The sequence below is a fragment of the Psammomys obesus genome, unplaced genomic scaffold (assembly GCF_907164565.1).
Source record: "Psammomys obesus unplaced genomic scaffold, mPsaObe1.curated_primary_1811, whole genome shotgun sequence".
Lineage (NCBI taxonomy): Eukaryota > Metazoa > Chordata > Mammalia > Rodentia > Muridae > Psammomys > Psammomys obesus.
Genome location: NW_026593286.1, coordinates 34933706 through 34954722, shown reverse-complemented (window position 1 = coordinate 34954722; position 21017 = coordinate 34933706). Strand labels below are relative to the sequence as shown.

General features: G+C 42.2%; 1 protein-coding gene across 2 annotated transcripts in view; it reads right to left on the bottom strand.

Annotated features, from left to right (window-relative positions):
• Positions 1-1259: 1259 nt before the first annotated feature.
• Positions 1260-21017, bottom strand: part of Ankrd44 (ankyrin repeat domain 44) — a 267140-nt gene continuing 247382 nt past the window's right edge. Inside the window, exons 21-28 of one of the 2 annotated variants that reach the window (XM_055616616.1) lie at positions 20189-20405; positions 15664-15751; positions 14425-14508; positions 12959-13104; positions 12414-12496; positions 9683-9765; positions 7686-7777; positions 1260-4166 (exon numbers count right to left, since the gene is read on the bottom strand). In XM_055616616.1, coding sequence (XP_055472591.1) covers positions 4108-4166; positions 7686-7777; positions 9683-9765; positions 12414-12496; positions 12959-13104; positions 14425-14508; positions 15664-15751; positions 20189-20405 — 852 coding nt within the window. In that variant the 3' untranslated portion in view covers positions 1260-4107. Of the gene's footprint in view, positions 5466-7685; positions 7778-9682; positions 9766-12413; positions 12497-12958; positions 13105-14424; positions 14509-15663; positions 15752-20188; positions 20406-21017 lie in introns of both variants that reach the window. The other variant, XM_055616615.1, reaches the window with a different exon arrangement.

The window sequence follows — 21017 nt, the reverse complement described above, 5'->3', positions numbered from 1 at the left end:
AAACATGCTGAAGAGACAATCTTTAGAGTGCATTTACCCACAAGGCTTTATGCCTTGTTAATAGCCTTCTAAGCTGAAAGCTTTTTGAGTCTCTGAAGCTAATTCTGGAACACATTAGGCATATTAAGTGAAGGATATATGAGGCTCTAACCCGATTGAATGAAATCACAGAAGGATCTTTTGATTTGCAATTTGAAGACAAAGAGGGACGCCTACATAATAACTATACCACAGGAGAAGCCATTGCTCCTTGGTGCTTTTGAGGGCACAGCAAACTTAGGGATCTCCATATTATTCTTGAAAGAAATGTATTTTGCCCTCAGCCTTCCCTGCATGGAGAAGGTGTTCAAGGACATTGCCACTGTCACAAAGAGCTCCCAGTGATTTCTGCTCCTGGTCCTCATACCTTCAACAATCCAGATTTGTATATTTAGACAAAGAATGAGGCAAGATTGAAAACAAAACTTTCTAGAACATCTTTGTTAGAAAAATAAAACAAAACAAACACCCTAGAGAGTATCTAGACGGATAAACCCCACGGTCCTATCACTAATTCTGCAAATCTGAGGATGGAGAACTTCTGGGAAATTCAGTTTCTTCATGAAAAAGCTGGTGACAGAGCTGGTCTTTAGGAAGTGAGAGGGTATGTTCTGTGACGTTGTGATTTGAGGACCAGGGGGAAGCCACATGCTCCAAGTCTCCTTCTCATTAGCTGGAGACATCATTGTTAGGTTTGTTCCTCAGCTTTTCTGGGAGCTGTCCTTGAAGCTAATAATCCCGGGAGAAACATGGGACAGATGGAGACAGAAATTCTACTCTACCGTCGAGGACAGTGTGGAGGGAGAATCTTTCACTTCCATCAAGCCAGACCGCTGTAATGGTGACAGCGATGCAGCAGCAGGCTTTGGGACTTTCCACATGTCCCTCTCATCACAAAGAAGTTTACAGCAACTTCAAGTTCAGTCATACCTACTGTGTCAAGATCAGTGGTTCTCATGATTGCATGACTTTTCTACTTCTGTCTTATCTATCACATGACTTTTGTTATATCTCAGCTGAACTCCTTTATGAAAAACGTTGGAGGCATAAGTAAATGAATCTTTTATTCCTCTGATAATTTAAGCATAAATAACAAATCTGGAGGTTGCTTTCTTAATTATTTTCAGAACTGATTTGGTTTGGAGTCAGGGGGCAAATACATACATTAGCATAATTTGGAAAAAGTGTACATCTGAAAAATGAAACAAGACACAAATTGCAACAATATTTGTACCGTTTTTATTTGTAAAAATAACCATCTGAATGCATGTCCATTGTATATTACAGGTAAGTACTTCATTGCATTATTAGAGCATTCAGTAGTTGCAAAAGTATGAAACTGTGCTGGGGAAGGTTCAGTCCAGTTCAAAGTCCTTCACTGAACCCAAAGCGATTTTCCTCATTTTTACACTCAGGACGCTTATCAGAGTCATTCAACTCTGGTCCACATTTTAAAACTGCAGACAAAATCCCACTGAAATTACATAGTGGTTTATGCTGTTACAAATATGTTATACAAAATATAACACTGGCACAAGATGTGTATCATCGTGCTTTGCAAGGATATATTGCACATGCCGAAGCGTAGTCTGTAGACAAAACTACTAAACAAAAGATTCTTGCACTGGAGCTTCAGATCACTGTGTAGGAAACTCACAGAATTACATTTTACACACACACACGCAGATTGTCACTATCTTAAAATGCTGTTCCCCTATAATACTGACCTATGGTTTACAGTTCTGTAAGAAGAAAGCATTTGAGCACTGCAAAGCCAAATACAATTCCTATAGAAAACTTGAGCATTTTCGTTCAAAGGGGAGGGTAGAAACAGGAGAGGTACATTCAAAGAAAGGAAACTCACTAGGATTATATTGCTTCAATAACACTCAAATGAAAAATACAGAACATTTCATGGAACATTTCCAGGATATACAAATATAAAAAGGCACTCTAACGTCATGTCACACGACCACAAAGGGGTGAACTCCTCGACCAGCACAACGGGTCCGCAAACCAAGCTGCTCAACAGTGCGCGGTGTAACTAGAGCAGCAAATCCATCCGGTGTTCTTGTTCTTTCTCAACAATAACTCAAGCCACCGCTTACTGCCCAAAGTCCCAGAACATACCATGGTGCCCTTTTAGTAGTGATGAATAGAAATCCCCTGAGCTATTATTTACTGGGACGTTAGGCAATTTGGAGATAGTAATGAATTTACCAGAGACAGACAGACACCAGTGAACAAGGATGTGCAGTGGAACATGGTCCTTGTGGTGTGGCTAAAATACATTCCAAGAACAATGCATTTCGGTAGAAACACGGAGCCACTGGGACGACTGAAAGTATTTTCCCCTCAGAAAGCGATGCTGCATTTATGAGACAACTGAAATATATAGATGTTATTTCTTCTAAAAAAGTTATTTCTTCTAAAAAAAATTTGGTCTTGTTGGATGGGGGAATGGGGAGCAGAGCCAGAGAAGGGGAGACAGACAGACAAGTAGAAAGACAGAAAGACAGAGACCAGCTCAGAAGAACGGCTATTGGCAAGCTTGATTTCCTCGTGTCCCTTTGTCCTTTATCAGAAAGAGCCAGGGAAGGTCAGTGCATCTCTGTGGACACAATGGTTCCTGCTAGGTCACTTCTTTGCTGAAGGGACACCTTTGCTCTCTGCTGCATCACCAGCAATGCAGGTATTTCATTTCCTGCCTTAAATGACAAACCAGCAAGACTTCCATTCCTATAGAAATGCTACAGCAAATCACACCTCTTCAGTGGGAGAGCTGCTTTAATCTTCAGGGTTCCCTAAAGATGAGGTCATCGCTGCTCATTAGCCGGCTGTCTCCTTATTTAAAATGCACCTGCTCTAAACAAAACAACAACAACAACAAAAACAGATGGCGAGGCACATTACACCAAGAATGTAAAAATGAAAACAAAATGTTGCTGGTGTAAAAAAAAAAAAAAAAAATTTTTTTTTTTATAAAATCATTATCAGTTTTATAAAACCACTGAACAGGTTTTCATTTGTGAAGAGCCAACATGAATTTTAATTAAATCCAGGATATTAAAAGAGTAAGGGCTCTTACAGCTTGACGAAAACAACAGAATACGTTCTCCGGGTCTGATCCAGATGTGATAGGACACTGTTTTTAAAATGCTATAAAATAGAACATTCAAAGGAGAAGAGAGAATCCACTGTAAAGCTGTGCCCCACTGCTGCGGCTTTCCTGGATCTTCAGCATGGAATATGGCACTCAGGCTTGTGTTTGTTTTTTAATTCCTTTTCTTGGCATAGTGCCCGTACTTGGTATCATTTCCCATTCAGTTGTCAGGACCATGTGGTATTTTTTGGTGTAGTTTCTGTAGTCTCTGGGTCTTTCTTTGGGCTACCTGTATCTAGATAATCTGCTACATCAGTTCTCATCTCACAGAAGGGCTCTGATTGGCTATAAAGCCGGGCCAAGCAATGGTAAAACCCAAGAGCCAGCTGGTGGAAGTGGGAAATGCTGGGTTTAATCCTAGAGCTATTGGCTAGCTCAGAGTCCAGGCTCTTCCCCACCTACTTTGTTATTCTAAATAGGTAGGTAGCAACTAAAACAAGAGATGGGGAGAGACAGAGGTCAGAAGGGAGGGAGGACAGGTAGGAGAGAGGGAAAGGGACAGAGGGGAAAAAAAAGAGAAACCTAAACAGTGGATATTTCCTCCGCATTTGTTTCATTTCAAATAAATACAAACACATTTACATCAAAGCATACGGACATATTCTCTAGTTTGAAAACTAAACAAACAAAAACCTGTTGTCAACATACCATCAGTTACAAATGTCAAGCAGTCAACTAGAAATGTGTCATTAGAAATATAAAATACAACAAAGACTGGTATGCAAAAAAGATTACATTTTAACCCCATAGAAAAGTTACAACAGTTCTCACTTGCATTTAGAAAGAAAGAGTTTAAAATCTCCCGGTTTAGGCAGAAACATTTTGGTCCTCATGGATAGCTGGTTGACGAAGTATAGACATAAATATTCACATGTGTCATGTGTATGTATGCAATTCTTAAAGCCTCATTCTTCTTTTCGCACAGCCGTTCCAGGTGGAGAACGGGGTCCATTCGACCTAGAAGCTTTGGCAGAGGGAGCAGACACAGGATTCACAATGCTGATTTTTATTACTGAAATGACTGGCAACTGGCTTGCACCTCCACATCAACCATTTCTGCTTTCTGCTTTCACTTTCTTGGTTTCCTCTTACAGGCACACTGTCATTCCTGTGGCATGAGCTTGACTGAGCAGCTATTTTGCTATTCTACCATTGAAGGACAGTGCCAGCCATTCTAATGCCCTTACAAAGTTAGCATTTTCATTTAAGAGCAGATTCAATAAACAGCGATTTCCTATTTGACTTGCATATTGTTTCCAGTTTTGGCACAATGCAATTTCACCTGAAATGTTATTGGAGAGAGTTGGGATCCATTACTCCACTGAAAAATTACTCACAGGTTTCTTATGGAGAGCCCTGGTGCTATTCCATTTGTGTTTAACAAAACAGAATAAAACAAAACAAAATCATAATCAATGCTCACATTCATCTGGCAACTGTAACTGAGATCCTGGGAAGAAGCTCAGTATTTACGGCTTCCTAAAGAGGAGGCGGGGTCAGGTGTACTCCCTTAAGAGGTTGATTTATAGGCATTATGTCTGAAGATGAACCTTGACCTTTGGCTTCTAGTGAGGAAGTAAACAGCAGAGTGAGAAGAGGGTCTAGGCATTTCCTATCTCTTCCCTCCCCTCCCAGGGGATGTGAACTTCACCTTTACAGACCTCAGAGGACTCACTGGCGAGTATGTGAAAAAAAGAAAGTCTTTAGACTGAACATTTGTTTCTCTGTTGCATTATCCACATAGATGAAGAATTACGTACTTAATTTTTTTTTCCTTACTTAAAATGAGAGGTAGACATTCATAGAAATACCTTAGACTTAAAGAAAACATGAAGCAAAACACAACCCAGGCCCATCTGTGTGTGTTTCAGCCTACAGCCTACTTGCCCTCTCTTGGTTAGACTGACACCTTTCCTCCTGGCCTCACACACTTGAATGCAACAGAAACCTGGAATTCAAGCTGCCACCCCTTCCTGAAACACAGGCAATTGAGGAAACGCCTCTACAGTCCAGAGTTAGAATGTTTCCGAATCAGAATCATTTTCATTGTACCCATCCTCAGAGCCCACGTTGTTACTGCACAGACTAACCCTACTGCCCAGGTTGGAGAGGCTTGATCTGCTCAAATTCTCTTTTCTAAAACAAACGAAGTTGACAGCCGCCATTGAACTGGAAGGAGAGAAAGGCATCATGGTAGCCAGAATGAGGGCCAGGCAGTCAGCCACGTCTTTGTTAGGAGCACAAGCCAGGGCCGGGGTATGACCTGGGCGTAAATGCAGACAAGGCAGTGGTTAGTCCTGAGGCCCAGAGCTGCACAGCACTCCACAGTACATCTCCTACAGCCTCATGAGTGGAGATGTATGTTGCGTTAGAATTCATGCCAGGGAAGAGGAGTTGCTTCTCACAAGTCATGCTGGGGTACAACTGGAGTGGGACAGGAAGGATGTGACATTTCATGGAGGTTCTGGGTTTGTTTTTTTTTTTTGGGGGGGGTGGCTCACATGTCTACAGAAAGCACAATATGATCCCAAGTTAGGCAGATCTCAGCCATCCTCTAGAGAACGGGGACACATGGCAAGGAAGGGAGGTTGGGGACACAAGCCACAGAAACCAGCAATAGGACATCCAAGAGGGAGTTCCCACTGAGAGCACACCATGAGCTACCGACCTGGCAGGAGACTCTCATTTTAACAGGGGTCATTTTCCATGACAAGCGTGTGTGTGTGTGTGTGTGTGTGTGTGTGTGTGTGTGTGTGTCCAGCAGAAAGGGTAAAACCAATAACTGATGTCACTTTATACACACTTCATAGAAAGCACACACCAATTTACTATTCTAGAAAAAGCATTTGAAGAGGTCAGATGTGGGAGGCTGGTTGTCAGTAAATACTTTATGATCATTTAAGAGCATTTTAATAGACCTTTAAAAAAAATGTCACCTCACCAACTAAAGCCACAAATCTGAACCATCACAAATGTGGGGCAAATGATGGTTTGCCATAATTAGGTGTTGTGACTCAGGCCTAAAGTCACATATCATTCAGACTTGAGGCTGTAGAAACTCCTGAGAAAACTGCACCCCAACACATGCCGGGAGTGCTTCGCTCTTGAGATGTACTTGCTGTCTGTATCCAACTTCTAACCTGTTGGCTACAGAGCCCCTTCCACATTGAGCAGTGAGCTTCCTCAGTCAGTCGGAGGCACTGTTCTGATAAAAGTTGGCTGTTTCCTATCACTGGACATGAGGGCCCTCTGTACCCTCAATCCCAAATAGATTATTCATCTTTACAGAGTAAAAACACATGAAGAAGGTCAGGTGTCCTAACACTCCATTTCTGGAAGGGCAGGGATGAGTGGAGGAATTATTGGTGCAGCGCGGTACAGAGTGGTCTCTGAATGCTCCCGGCCACTGGGCACAGCTAAACCCTGAGCAAGGCAGGTTCTAGCGACATGGAGCTCCTGTATCCATAGATACAGACTGAATAGACCTAAGGGCACAATGACAGCCACTCTCCTTTTTGGAGAGTGGGCTTCTTCATGCTCTGTGTAGGGTATGTGATGCTGCTCAAAGAGAAGAAAGATAAGGTGGAAAAACAAAGGGGAGACGTTAAGGACCCTCTGTACTTCCTGCGTGAGCCGTGTTGGGGAGAGAGCAGGGTGCATGCTAGGATACATGGGTTGCAAGAGCAAAACTAAAGAGTCAGCTAAGATTCAGCATGGCTGCTTACTTCTTAGAAATGGGCATGAGCTGCTAAGTCCAACACCTGTAATAGGCAGTTAATTGAGTAGCATTAACATAGCAGAACACTTTAGTTAGATGTCACAGTGCAGAAATCACTTAATTCATAAATATCCGGAATCTTCTCCTTTGCGTCCCAAGGTTGAGAGGCATTGTGGGTACAGTGGTCCTTTAGTAGGATTCTGGTATTCATTAGTTTTTATCATGTTGGAGGAAGTAGAGATAAGAGCTGGCTCATTTAGGGAAGGCAAGTCATACACGACAGGAGGAACTTCCAGCCTTAGACCTTAGTTAAAACATTTTATTCATGCTTGCCAGCTTTCTCTATGAACAAGGTGAGTCCTGTTACATATTTGATCTCAGAATGAGTGAAAATGAAAAGATCTGTGATCCCTGTGCCCTGGTGTGTATACTGATGACACTGAGACCTAGTGTGTCTCCCACCCCTTAGCGTGTGCAGTTGGAACTCCCAAGGCCAAGCTGAGAGGTTGCTGGGATGCCTGAGAGTTTTTGACTGAGATGTGCTCAGCTGGTAATGTCACATGCGACATGGACAACAATGGTGGGCTATAGGCAGACAACGTATTGTACAGAAAGACAGGCAGGTTGTGTTACTTGGGCTCGATTGATTACACACAAAACACTTCCAACGGGAAGAAACCTCTTACTGGCTCTTAAGCAACTCCTCTCTCTTACACTGTCCTCTGGCTTCAACCAATACAACCAGTAGCAATTTTTCCTACTTACCATTTTCATCTACAGCAAGTACACAGGCTCCTTTGGCCAGCAACTCCTCAACTACCACCTTCAAGCCATTGCGTGCGGCAATATGGAGGGGTCTGAAAGACAACACGACATCAGCCGTGATAACATGTTTGTGTGAGTGGTATAGCTGGGACCTTCCAAAAGCCTGCACTGTAGGCCTGGTGGAGGTGGGAGATGGTAGCTACTGTGAGAGGGGCCCAGTGAGAATCCTCAGTCACTGGAGCATGCCTTTGAAGCACTGCAAGACCCTAGCCCACTCCTGCTTTCTTTTTGGTCCTGTTAGTGAAAAGCTGTGGGTTCCTGGTCAAAATGTGCTGCCTCATGCAAAGTGGAGGGGCCAACCATCATGAACTGAAACATACAAAACTGTGAGCCAAAACAAGCCTTTTCTCTTCACGATTCTCTTGGGTATCTGATCTAAAGAAAAACTCACAGTGAAAAAAAAAGTGACATTTTTGTTAACTTATGTCACTAAAAGGAAGGAAGTTATACTTAGGAATCTACAAACAATACAGGGTTATTTTTTGTTGTTAAAAAGAGTCATGTTGACCGTATCTTTTCCAGGTATTATTGATCCAGCTATTCTTATGTGTTTGGCTCAGATCTCTCTGCAAGTGTTATACATAGTCTGTGTCTTAAACAGTCTTGGTGATAGTACAGAGAAGGCCAGGAGAGGAATTCAGGCTCTGTGTGTTCTGTAAGAGGCCCTTCACTGGCTAATTCGAGTCCCTGTTCCACAAAGTTTGTTGGGATGGCTGATGATAATATCCACTCTTAAATCTTTTTAGTATTACATGTCCATAGATGTCTTACTGGATTATAGCACCTTATAAAAGAGTCTCACACTCAGTATACTGTGCCGTATCCTTTATCCTTTAACAATCTTAAATAAATTAAAAAAAAAAAGTGTTCTTTGCCTTTAAAACAAATGCATAAGTAATTTCCCAAAATGGAAAACGAAGCAGCTTTTAGATACTTCACACTGAGGGTTACACTGAATTACATTAAAATATAATTACAACAAATAGCTTAGAAACTGTTCAGATGTGTTCTGGGAACCTGATTTATAAACCTGACGTTTTTCCAGTCAGACTACATAATGCTAATGCATAATACACACAGTTTCCCCAAATATGTCAGTTCATAAGCCCAGAAGATTTTTCTGAAAGCTCACTAAATTTATAATGAAGCACAGAAACACTGGTAGGGAGAACAAAGATCTTCCAAATCCTTTGAGCCATATCAAAAATAAGGGCTCTACCTACAACCGTGTATCGCTAGTCAACATCACAGATGTGCATAAATCAACCTCATGCAGGTGAAGGCAGGTCAGCACTATCTATCACTCCTCTGCCTCTCAGAACTAGACTAGTACGTGGCAGGCTCTTCTAGGTGTTGGATAAATACCATGACTCTGGCCCCACCCCAAATGAGACATCTTTATCATGCCCTCCCCCACAGGCTAAGGCTCAGGGAACATCTCAGGGAAGACGGTAAGAAATGTAAAAGCTAGAGGATGTGGAGAAGAGCGGTGGCGTTCTGTCTTTTGGACATGACTCAGCCATTGCATTCATTAACTCACAGTAGCTGTGCTTAACTGCATAAGACTTGCACAAGATCAGTCCAGGCAAAACCTCAACGTAGATGGGATAGAAGATCTCCCCTCACTGAGGAGCTTTTTGCAGAGGACAGTTGGGGTTGCAGGGGGAGGATCATTCTTTTTGGCAGAGGTGGCCACTGGTAGGTTTCCCATGCTCCAGGGAATGGTCCATGTACGCAAATTGGACTTAATGGGCTCATTGAAAGAAAAAAAAAAACATGCAGTTGGGATGGGGTCATGCTAAGGGGATCTTGGAGGAGGGTAATGGTGATGGATATAGCCATATTTCATTGCATACATGTGAGAAGCTCCCAAAGAATAAATAAAGATAAAATCCTATGATTCCGGGCTCAAGTCAAGCTACAGTTGTCACACTCACGTCTGCAGAGCACTGTTTTTCGCGTTAATAAGGCTCTCATCCTGTATCTTGTCAAGTATTAACAAGGTACATCTCTCATGGCCCTAATAAAGAAAAAGAGCATGAGACATGAGACAGAGATGCAGAAAACCTTCTGAATGCTCACCTGATTGTACTCTCAATTGAATACCAGCTTCCTCTGCCTGAAAACATTCAAAGCTATTTTCTGAGTGATTCCTTTTCTAAAAAGTAGCTGGGCCCAGGGTACTTTTAAGCTTCTACATGGGGCCTATTAGGACTTGTTTAGCATGTGACTGACCTAAAATATCCATACTGAGTATGAATATTTCCAAGATAATTTTTATAATTAACATCCAGAGAGTGAAAGCGGATGTGAACCTTGCTGGGTCACGGGTGATGAAGGGAAGAGTTAGCAGTGCCCTTTAAATTCTTTAGCACTGCTTCTTGAGCATACATCATGTCCTTCCTTCTTCAAGCCTTCAATTACCACCCTAGTGATCCATCTCCCTTGGAGTTACCATGACACCCAAGATCTGTATCACTTATCTTCATTTCTGTTTGATACTATGAAGAAACCCTGTTTCTGATATGTTTTTTTGTTTTGTTTTGTTTTGTTTTTTTTAACCAAAAATAAAGATATCTCTGGATCTTATGACAATAGATGCTTGATAATTAAAAATACCAATTATTAGGTCTAGGGTCATGGATTACTAAGCCTTTGCTAATTAAGGGCATAGATCACTATCATCAGTATTATCTGTGAATTAGAAATGTTGACTCTTCCTAGCACATACACAGGCAGGGAAATTCTGCCTAAAACAAACAAACAAACAAACAAACAAACAAAAAGCTTAGGCCATCTTAGACTTAATAAAGAGCATGTATTTTTATTTGTTTGTTTGTTTGTTTGTTTGTTTTTTGAGATAGGGTCTTACTACATAGACCAGGCTAGCTTTGAACCCTTGATCCTCCCATCTCATCCTCTAGAGTACATACCACCACACCTGGCTAGAATCTGTATTTTTTTAATTTGAGAATGTGACATTCTTAAGTGATTCCTTTACATAAAGATGTCTGAAAAGCACCACAGGTCTCTTCACTAACATACTCTGTAGAGGAACTTTAATTTAGAATGTGGCTGCTCTGGCAAGAGATCACATCCAAAGACCTTCTAAGTCTACGTGATCTGGCTGGACTACAAACACGCCTTTAATCCAGGAGACAAGAGGCAAGCAGATCTGAGTTCAAGATCAGCCTGGTATTGAGTGAGTTTCAGAAGAAAAGCTTAGGTCCAGGTGTGGTGGTCCACACCTCTAATCCCAAACAATGAAGATGAAGTCAGTTTGCACAAGGAAGCACCCATGTTTGAAAGTGATGCCTACAGTGAGTGCCAGAAAAGGTGACATCAGGAAAGGTGAAATCAGAGAAAGATTTGACAGAATAGGAAATTTCCAACTACTTAATAGGCAATTCAGATAGAGAGGTGACAGTTTTTACCAGGACAGTAATAGACCAGTTGAAGAGTGAGAACTCAGGTGAAGATGAAATGAGCCAGAGAATGACAAGGAGCCAGGAGATTAGAGCAGATTGCTTGAGTTAGTTGGAGGCTAAGCAGAGCAGAGCAATCCAGGGACTGAGAAAAAAGACAGACTGAATAAGTCAGCTGGGAGAGGAGTTTGAGCCAGAACAGTTGAGTTGAACCAGCCAGCCCAGAGCTTAGTAAGAGCAAGAAAGAGTGAGCTTATTCAGCAGTAAGTCTCAGAGGCTGAAAACACTCTAGGCCTAGGTTAGACTGTATGGAGGTGAGAAGCTTCCAGGACTAGGTCTAGGTTAGCAGAAGGAGGCAGTAAGCCTCCCAGACAACAATTTCCTCAGGCAAATAAAAGTTACTTTTACAACACTGTGCTTTGACATAAACTTTCAGATTCTGAGCACTTCTGTTGTTTCCAAGTTCTTTCCAGAGCAATAATACAAAATATAAAACCAATGAGAGGAATGGCTGAAGCCAGGCAGTGGTGGCACATGCTTTTAATCCCAGCACGGGAGGCAGAGGCAGAGACAGGTGGATCTCTGAGTTCGAGGCTAGCCTGGTCTACAGAGAAACCCTGTCTAAAAACAAAACAAAACAAAACAAAAACCAAAAACCAAAGAACAACAAAACAAAACAAAACATGGAGAGGGATGGCTGAGATTTCTGATACCGCTGGTTTCAACTGGCATTCTATATAATGCACTTTGTAAAAATCACACACATAGGCATTTTTATGTATCTTTTATGGAAGAAAAAAAATCTACCACGCTTTTTGCACATGGATATTGCTTTGCAATACCATGATTTGGGGCTGTGTTCTCAGTGTCTTCAAATGAAACTCAGTGGAAAGTGTTTAGAGTTTATAAGCCATATAACTAACAATCTTAACCTGTTGTGTTGTACCAAAACATATTTCTACAACAGGGAGACAGAGTGGCAATATCAGGACAGGTAGGATTGCAAGCGGTCAATGCAAGTGAAACAAGTCTTCATTATTCATTCTGACGGGTGGAGCATCCTATCAACCCAGAATTCTGCCCCTTCCTTCTCTCCCTTCATTTTCATGAACAGTTGACAGAATCCTGAGAAATGGTCATTTAGCTAAAATCCCTGCTATGTAGGTCCCAGATGGACAGATGTCCTGTGGTTTCATACTATGACTGCAACAGTAAGCGGCGCTGTTTAAAACCCATTACATACTTTACTGATAGCCAGATGTAAGGGAGTGTTCAAGTCCTTATCCTTCACAGTCAGGTCAGCGTGGGCACTGTTCACCAAAATATCTATAGACAAAGCCAAGAGAGAGTTACTTAGACTGCATGCCAACCACGTGTTTTAGTGTGGCTACCAAATAGCACAGCTATATTTAATGTTTGTAAAAAGGAGTAGTTTGCTGCCATATTTGTTGCATTCAAATGGGAACTGGGTGGGCTAGTTCCCACCATCAGCTGAGTTTCACTGTTTCACCACTCTTCAACCTTTGGGCTAAATCCAAGTACAGTGCTGTTATTTCCAGACAAGATGGCTCTGCTGCTGTATCTTGTTTCTGAGAGATTTCATTCAGGTGTCAGCGTACTTTGCTGCAGTCCTCCAGAGACAGTTACAAAAGCTGCAGATGACTGAGCACACGGGTGACTTCGGTAAAACTGGCCCTGTCAGGTGCCTGTGCTTCAACAGCGCTGGCTCCTCTGCTTGAGGAGTTTTGGAGAGGCCTAAAGTGTGAAGTCCACAGCCCAGGTACCTACCCACAGCACTGGCCTGCCCGTTCTCAGCAGCCATCATCAGCGCTGTTTTCCCTGAATTATCTACAGCATTCACTTGAGCATCGTGTCTCAGAAGCAGCTGCAGGCACGTCGCATGATCACCGAAGGCTGCTGCATGGAGGGTTGTCCTGAAGGTTTCAAACACATACGGTTTATTGCCTTCAAACATTGCCTGCGGAAACTACCAGGAACCACATGAGGTGTTCTCTAAAGATTCAAGGCATCTTGGCTATCAGATATAATGACCAAATCCTCTCTAAGGATTACTCAAGATGGTTACTGAAGCCTCACCTATGCAGACGGTACCCTTTAGATTTTGGGGGGAGGCTTACCCAATAACCCTGATAAGAAAATCAGCATGTTGCTGACCTTTTAATCTTGAGTTCAGGTGAGTTCTCACTCATCTATGAGACAGGTACTTTTAACTTAATTAAGGGCTAATTTGTAGGAAATTTGTTGGTTAACTAAAAACTTTAAAAGCCTATGTTATCTAAAGCAGATGGTAGGGCTCCTGGGGAAGGCGACTTGACATTACTCATGAAATGGAAAAAGCATTAGCCTTGGCAAAGTTGCTCCACCTAGGACCCCATCTCCTGCATACATTTGGCCTTGTAAATAGATTCACACATAAGTGTTCACTCTGCCACTTCTTAGAAATAGCAGAGTATTGAAAGAAACATGAATATTATTCTAAAGAAGTCGGGCTAAGCAATGTGTTATGCATTCATTCGATGAAATAATATGCAGCCTTAAAAAGCAAAGTAAATTTTTATGTTTAGTATGGAAGGATCTCCAGAATACATACATATATAGAGATATATAATTCATATGTGTGTATACACATATATGTATATATCTATATATATGTTAAAAGCAGAACATGATTATATAAAGTCCATTTGTATAGAAATAGTCTTTATATATATTCAATGTCTATTTTGTAGATGTGTATAAAAAAGTATAAGATAATACAAATACTGGAAAGAATTGTGCATACCTGCTTTATGTAAGGCAGGGGCTAGAGATTCTGGACCAAGAGGAGCAATTTTTAAAAGTCTATATCCTTTATAATATTTGATTTAAAAACATACTATGCATTACTTTCTCAATTAAAAAATCTTTTTCTTTTGTCCAAGCCCTGTCTATGTCCATGATCCTAGCACTCAGGAGGGTAAAGTCAGGAAGATTATGAGTTTGAGGCTAGCCTGGGCTTCATAGCTAGTTCAAGGCCAGCCTGAGCTGCATAGCAAGATTGTCTCTAAACACTAAAGGCTGGGGATACAGTTCAATGGTACTTTTTGGCTTGTCTAAGGCCCTGGACTCAATTCTTAGCACTACTAAAAGTAAGTGTATATTAAAAAAAAAAAAAGCAAATGTTCTACTAGCCTACAACTTGAAACAAAGGCCAACATTCAAGACTAAGAGCGTGACACCTTTGCATCACTTACCTGCCTTTGTTATCCCTACAACTGACGATGCTGGAATCTATGGCCCCCAGTAGCAGCGATGCACAGTTCTCATGACCATTTATTCTAAAATGAAAGTAGATTTTACTGTAAAGAAACTCATTAAAATTATATATTCCTCCAGACCTCGTTTTTATATGCACTGTATATTTAGCAATTTGATGTATTTTTAGAAATCCGATGCCAATATATGTGGCATGCTGCAATACACTGAAACCTCCCACTGCTTCCATTTAGGACCTCCGCATTTGGTGATGTCCAGACATCAAAATGGAGAAGACAGAGATCCTTCACACATGAAGTCACCCTGGTTAGTATCTTAAAGATGTGTTCGTTTGTATTTTCTACGCACCAGTGTTTTTCCAGCATGTATGTATGTGCACTGCATGGGTACCTTAGTGCCCAGGGATACCAGAAGAGGGTACTAGATCCTATGACACTGGTAAGGATAGCTGTGAGCCACCATGTGGATGCTGGGTACCAAATTTGGGTCTTCTACATGAGCAGCAAGTGGTCTTAATCATGGATCCATCTCCCCAGCCCCTAAAATCACCTTGATTCTCTCTTCCCTACTCTTTACTGATGTGATTTCATGCCTCTAGTATCTCTCCAGTCAAATGACCCAGCTTGGTGGGAAGTCTGCAGACAATGTGAAGACAAAGGACTTTCAAGCCTCGCACCCCAGGCTGACTCGTGGAACCCTGACTTCAGGTCCCTGGAGTCTCTGAATAACATTTCTCTCTATGAACTTGCAATAACAAGTTTGAAAAGGAGGAGGAGAGTGAGGAAGAGGAGAGAGGAGAAGGATCGGGGAGGTGAAGCAAGATCAGGATGAGGATGAGGAATTATATGAAAAGCCTTCCTGGTGGAAAATTTCTAACCAGCTACAGATGTATCAGGATTAACCTTGGCTTCTTTTCCAGAATTTGCCAAGCAATGGAGGCTACCACTGAAGGGTTCTCCAATCTACAAACCAGGCGGCTCAGGCCACTGCCCTCAGTGTCCCCTTGTGGTACATGAGTCACCTTGGAACTATGGCTTCTGGAAAATCATTAACGTGAGAGCCCGTGCATTGCTAGCAGACCTATTGTCTTTAGCAGCAGAATAGAATACATTAGTCTTATCGGATCTGAATGCTTTTTCCATTCATAAAAGGTACTTTTTCTACACATAGTTAAAGGACAAAAGCAGCACCATAGCTTCTCCAGCGTTTCTACTTACATTGCACAGTGCAATGGAGTGAAGGGATTACCGATAAATTTTCGAAAACATTTTTGCTCCAAAAGTACCTCTATGCAGTTTTCATTACCTGTAAGGAATAATAATAATGATAATAAAAATTAGAGAGCTCCCAAGAAAGAGACTTTGCTCAACACAGTCTTCTGGTTTTGTTTTGTTTTGTTTTTAATTTCCCATTAAGCATTGGGTTCTAGCATATGAATTTTCCTGAATTGGCTGAACGCTTGTTCTCTGTGGAATAAAATTAACAAAATGTTAAAATGTTATTAGCTATGCTCACAGGTGTTCTGAGATATAATGAACAAATCAAGCAGTGAAGGCCATATGGTCTGGTGGAGAGAGATAAAGAAGCCACCTCATCTGTAAGCAGCAGAGATTCTAGCCACCCTCAGCTCTTTCTAGATGCCAACATCGGCATGCCTCAATTTTCCCAGGTTTGTAATGGAGAAATTTGCCATTCACCCACACAAATAGCTTAACTTATGATCATGTACCCAAGGGAAGGGGCATGTGCCTTGTAGAAAAACAAACAAAAATGGCTCTAGATGTAAATTATCATGGCCATGGTTTTAGTGGCACCTGGCCACAGTAGGCTCAATGAGCTTTTTTTTTTTTTTTTTTTTTTTTTAGAAAAGCGCATGAGTAAATGTGAGGCATGATGGTAAATAGCTCTGACATGAGACCTTTAAACCTTGCCCTGCCCTGTCTTAACTAGGGCTTTTAATGCTATGATAAAGCACCATGACCAAAGTCAACCTGGGGGAAAAAAGTATCCATTCTCATCTCACAGTTTGTCAAAGCCAACCATCCAGGGAAGCTAAGACAGAAACAACTGGAGAGGGCACAGGAAAATGCTGCTTCCTGGCTTATTCCTCATGGATTGCTCAGCCTGCTTTCTTCTAGCACCCAGGACCACCAGCCCAGGGATGGCACTGCCTATAGTGAGTTGAGCCTTCCTATATTAATTATGACCTAATTAATAAAAAAAACCTACCACAGGTTTGCCCACAGGCCAACTGGGTCAGGGCATTTTCTTAACTGAGGTTCTCTCTTCCCAAATGACTCAGTTTGTGTTAGGTTGACATAAAACTAGCCAGCACGGTCCATTTTATTTGTACGTGACCTGAGACAGTTTATTTGTGACTTTTTGAACCTCAGTTTCCTACACATATTCACAGCTGGCCTAGGAACATCCACCTTGCCCTGTCACAGACGATGGGACTTTGTTAAAGACCTAAGTGTCCTTTGGAACATGCTGTACAATTTTAGGACGGGTAGGCATGGTTAGTTGGCTTTATCACAAATCACCAACCCAGAACCTCTTCTTGATTGACCTCAGGGCTAATTTAGTCAAAGTTCCCACATGGGCAGTTTGAAATACTAAAGTACAAACAAAACCTTTCTAAAGGGACACGTTGATAGTTCTTTTAGAAGGACTGAGAAGTAAATGATACTATCTAACTTTCTCATTGCCTCCAACCATCACTCAGTGGTCATGGACAGGAACAACTAAGGACAACAGCTGCACATTCCGCTCCGTAGAGGGAGGCTGGGCATACAGCTGAGACTGAAGAGTGGCACTTTCAACAGTCTACACTGCCCAGTGAAGGGGATGCTGGCAGCTTGGACCTCTGACCTCGAGGGAGGCTGCTCTGGAACCCCAGAAGTGTGGATGCTTGGGAAAAGCCCGCTCTCCTTCACTTGTAACTGGACCCAGCCCCAGGGTGAGGAGGCTGTGGTCTGTGACAGACTTGTGTCTGCCCTCACCTTCAGTGATTTTCAAAACAACCTTCCCTTCCTCATGTTGACTCTCCCTTGCCAGAGAGAGCTCACGGGTTGTAGGTTATTTTAGGGCAAGAAAGTTTGGGATGAGAGTGACTCATGGCTGGCAGCATTCCTTCCTGCTACCAAATGCCATTTTCAGTTACTGAATAAGGTCACAGCAGCCACTGGGTTGCCTAGCCAGCTGTAGATATGGTAGTTTTGATGAAACCGCCATATGTCATTCTGTGTATGCCCGTGCCGCTGGAGCAGAAAGATCAACTTCAGGTCTCTTTCCCTGCCATTTTACATCTTCTCTACATCTTGTTTCCTTTCTTTCTTTTTTTTAAATTAATTAATTCAATTTACACCTCGGTCATAGGCCCCTCTCCCCTAAACATATCTTTTTTACATGCGAAGTCAAGAGAAATGCTGTCTTGCAAAACTATAGTATAAAAAAATATGTGCAGATGGACTGGACCTAGGCCCCTACACATATATACCAGAGGGGCAACTTGGTCTTCCTGTGGGCTTCCTAGTAAGGGGAGTGGGGGCTGTTTCTGGTATGGACTCTGTTGCATGCTTTTTGATCACTTGCCCCTGGTGGAGCTGCCTTGCAGGCCATTGAGGAAGAGGATGTGCTCAGTCCTGAGGTGCTGGGTGGGCTGGGGAGCCCCATTTCTGAGAGGTAGGGGAGAGAGGACGGCAGAAGAGGGAGAGAGGGTGAAACCAGGAGGAGAAAATGATGGAGACTACAATTGGGATGTAAAGTGAACAACTAAGTAAATAAAGTTAAAAGTTAAAAAAAAATATGCAGAAGACAGTAGAAAATTTCTGGTAAGCAAACAGGTTAAAATTAAGTTAAGTGATGTATTTTAGTTAACAAATATTTCTAACACATTAAAAATTATTTTAGGTAAAAAACTTATAGTCGGCCAGTGGTAGAAGAGGAGCAACCTTTTGTTTTGTCTTGTTTTAAATTTAGGCAGAACCAATGAAAGAGAAGACTAATGAAAACACACAAGCAGTTTTAAGTCATGGAATTAGAACGCAGAAACTCTTCCCAGAAGTCATGATGACAATTTCCAAATTAAAAATCCTAATGAAACCGACATGCAAATGTAAGGGCACAGAAGTAGAGTAAAAAATATCTGCAGAAAATATCCGTTATCTTGGCTGGTGTGAGATCTTCTTACAAAGGCTGGTTAGAGAGATACCATAAAATAGTTTCAACCTCAAGACATCTGCATGGGAAAGGGCATTTAAAACAAGGATGAAAATCACCGCCAACATACAGTGCGGAAGATGTACACAGCTAAGATACCAGGCTTACAGTTGCACGAGAAAACACAAGCTGTCTCTTTCAGTAAGAGAAAGCAAGCATGGATGGAGAGGACCACTCTCAGAGAAGGAACCACAGCCCGTAAGTACAGCCATAAGCATGGAGACGCACACTTTAAAAGACATGTTTGCACTTTTGTTGTTGCCAAAAATAGAGGTAGACCCACCCTGGGCTAGCAACGCTGTGGGGAAAACACTTTCATCACATTATGGAAGCCTCTTGTGCAAAATATTATTCCTTACAGTTTAAAAACACACCCTTCATTTTAAAAATTTCAACTTCTGGATATTTAATGAGATTTTTCATGTTATAATATGAACATGCATACTTGCCACAGTGTTTATGGTAGGAAAGAAAGCCTAAAGTTAATCTGAATGTCTCTTCAAAGGAGATCTGTTCCAATAAGCAGTAAGTTCTGAGGAGTGTGTCTATGTGTGTGTGTGTAGCTATTAGTATATAGCTACTAAAACTATTTATGATGCATACAGTGGCTAAGGATAGCCTGATAGGTGATTTTAAGGAAACACCAGTAGAAAGAAAGAAAGCTGTGGGTTGAGGCTTGTTATATAATTTCACTTAAAGTAGATGTATACTATTTTATTTATAATCTCAGAGGGGAAACTTAGAAACATCCATACAAAATCATATCAGAAAATGAGGTTGGAAATAGAAAATGTTGGCTTAGCTTTCCTTTCTTTCTTTAGTTTTGTGACAGGGTCTCTGGTAGCTCAGGCTGATCTTGAGGTTGTTACATGGCTGAGGGTAGCTTTGAATTTCTGATCCTTCTGCTTCTACCTGCTGGGTGCTGGGGTGAAAGCATTGCCAGCAGACCTAATTGTTTTATGCAGTGATGGGGACTGAACCAAAAGCTTTATGCATGCTAGGAAAGCACTCTACAGAGCCATAACCTCAGCCCTTCAATAGTTATGAATTGGTACAATTAGCACTCCTCTTTCTTTTTTCCACATAGCTGAAATAAAAAAATTAAATATTCCAAGTAGTAAGCACAACAAAGTAAATGTGAAACATAAATGTTAGAAAAGAAACACTAAAATATAAACCACATCTGCTAGTGTTTACTTGTGGCAGGATCTATACTGTATGTTATTTTGTTTCTACCCTTATTGTTTTAATACTTCATAGGATTCACGGTTATCTGATATAGATCGGAAACTCTGGTTACAATTGCTTAATTCCACTGGCAACTCTGAAGAGGAGTAGTATGTCAGAGAAGGGGGAAGCAACTCGTACTCAGCCATGGCATCATGGCAGCCACAGGGTGGGGATGAGGGATCTGTTTAAAACAACCAAAGACAGACACCGGAAAGCCCAGCATGGCAACGTTCTCACCTCCACTGAGGTCACAGAGGTCAGAAAGCCCAGCTCAGGGGACAAGCCACTCACCGTTGTAACAGGCCCAGTGCAGCGGTGTGTAGCCCTGGTTGTCTTTGAGATAGCAGTCCTCTTCAGACTGGGCGATCTGGAGCAGCTCACTCAGCCACGTGGCGTGGCCCCGGGCAGCCGCGTAGTGCAGGGGCGTCCTCCCTCTGGAGTCTTTACAGAGGATCGACGCTTCTTGTTCCAGCAGCATTTGCACACATTCCTCGTGCCCTGTCATAATCTGGCACATTGTGATCGAAATGCAAAACAAACCTCAGTCAGCGAGGGACAACACCCCTGAGAATGGAAGGCCTCCCCCGCCCTGGACCTGTGGCCTGGCCTAAAGGAGCAGGAGGAGCGGATGCCTCTGCTGCGCAGGTAGGAAGCAGAACTACCCTAGCAAAATCCCTACTTGAGAAGCATTTCGGAACTCTCTCTCCAAACACAACCAGGGACGGTATCGTGATACGTCAGAAAATACCAGCTTCGGAATCAAGCAAGAGTATGTCAAATCCTGCCTGTCCCACCCACCCCACGCCTCCCGCCCCACTGTGGGAGGCGGAGAAGCGATGACCTCACACGGTGGCAAGTGTTCGTATAAAAGTTCTACATGAAAGGAATCTCTTGAGCTCCATTAGAACCGGATGACGTCACTGCTCCACGAGCAGCCCGTCACGGATGGACGTGTGTGTGTGTGTGTGTGTGTGTGTGTGTGTGTGTGTGTGTGTGTGTGTGTGTAAAATTCCCCCTAGATTGCTGCACGGCCTGAAAGAAGGGTCAATAAATAAAAACCGTGCTTATGTCAATAACCTCGGAAAAGTCTCTTAGTCACTAACTAGATTGTTTACACCAC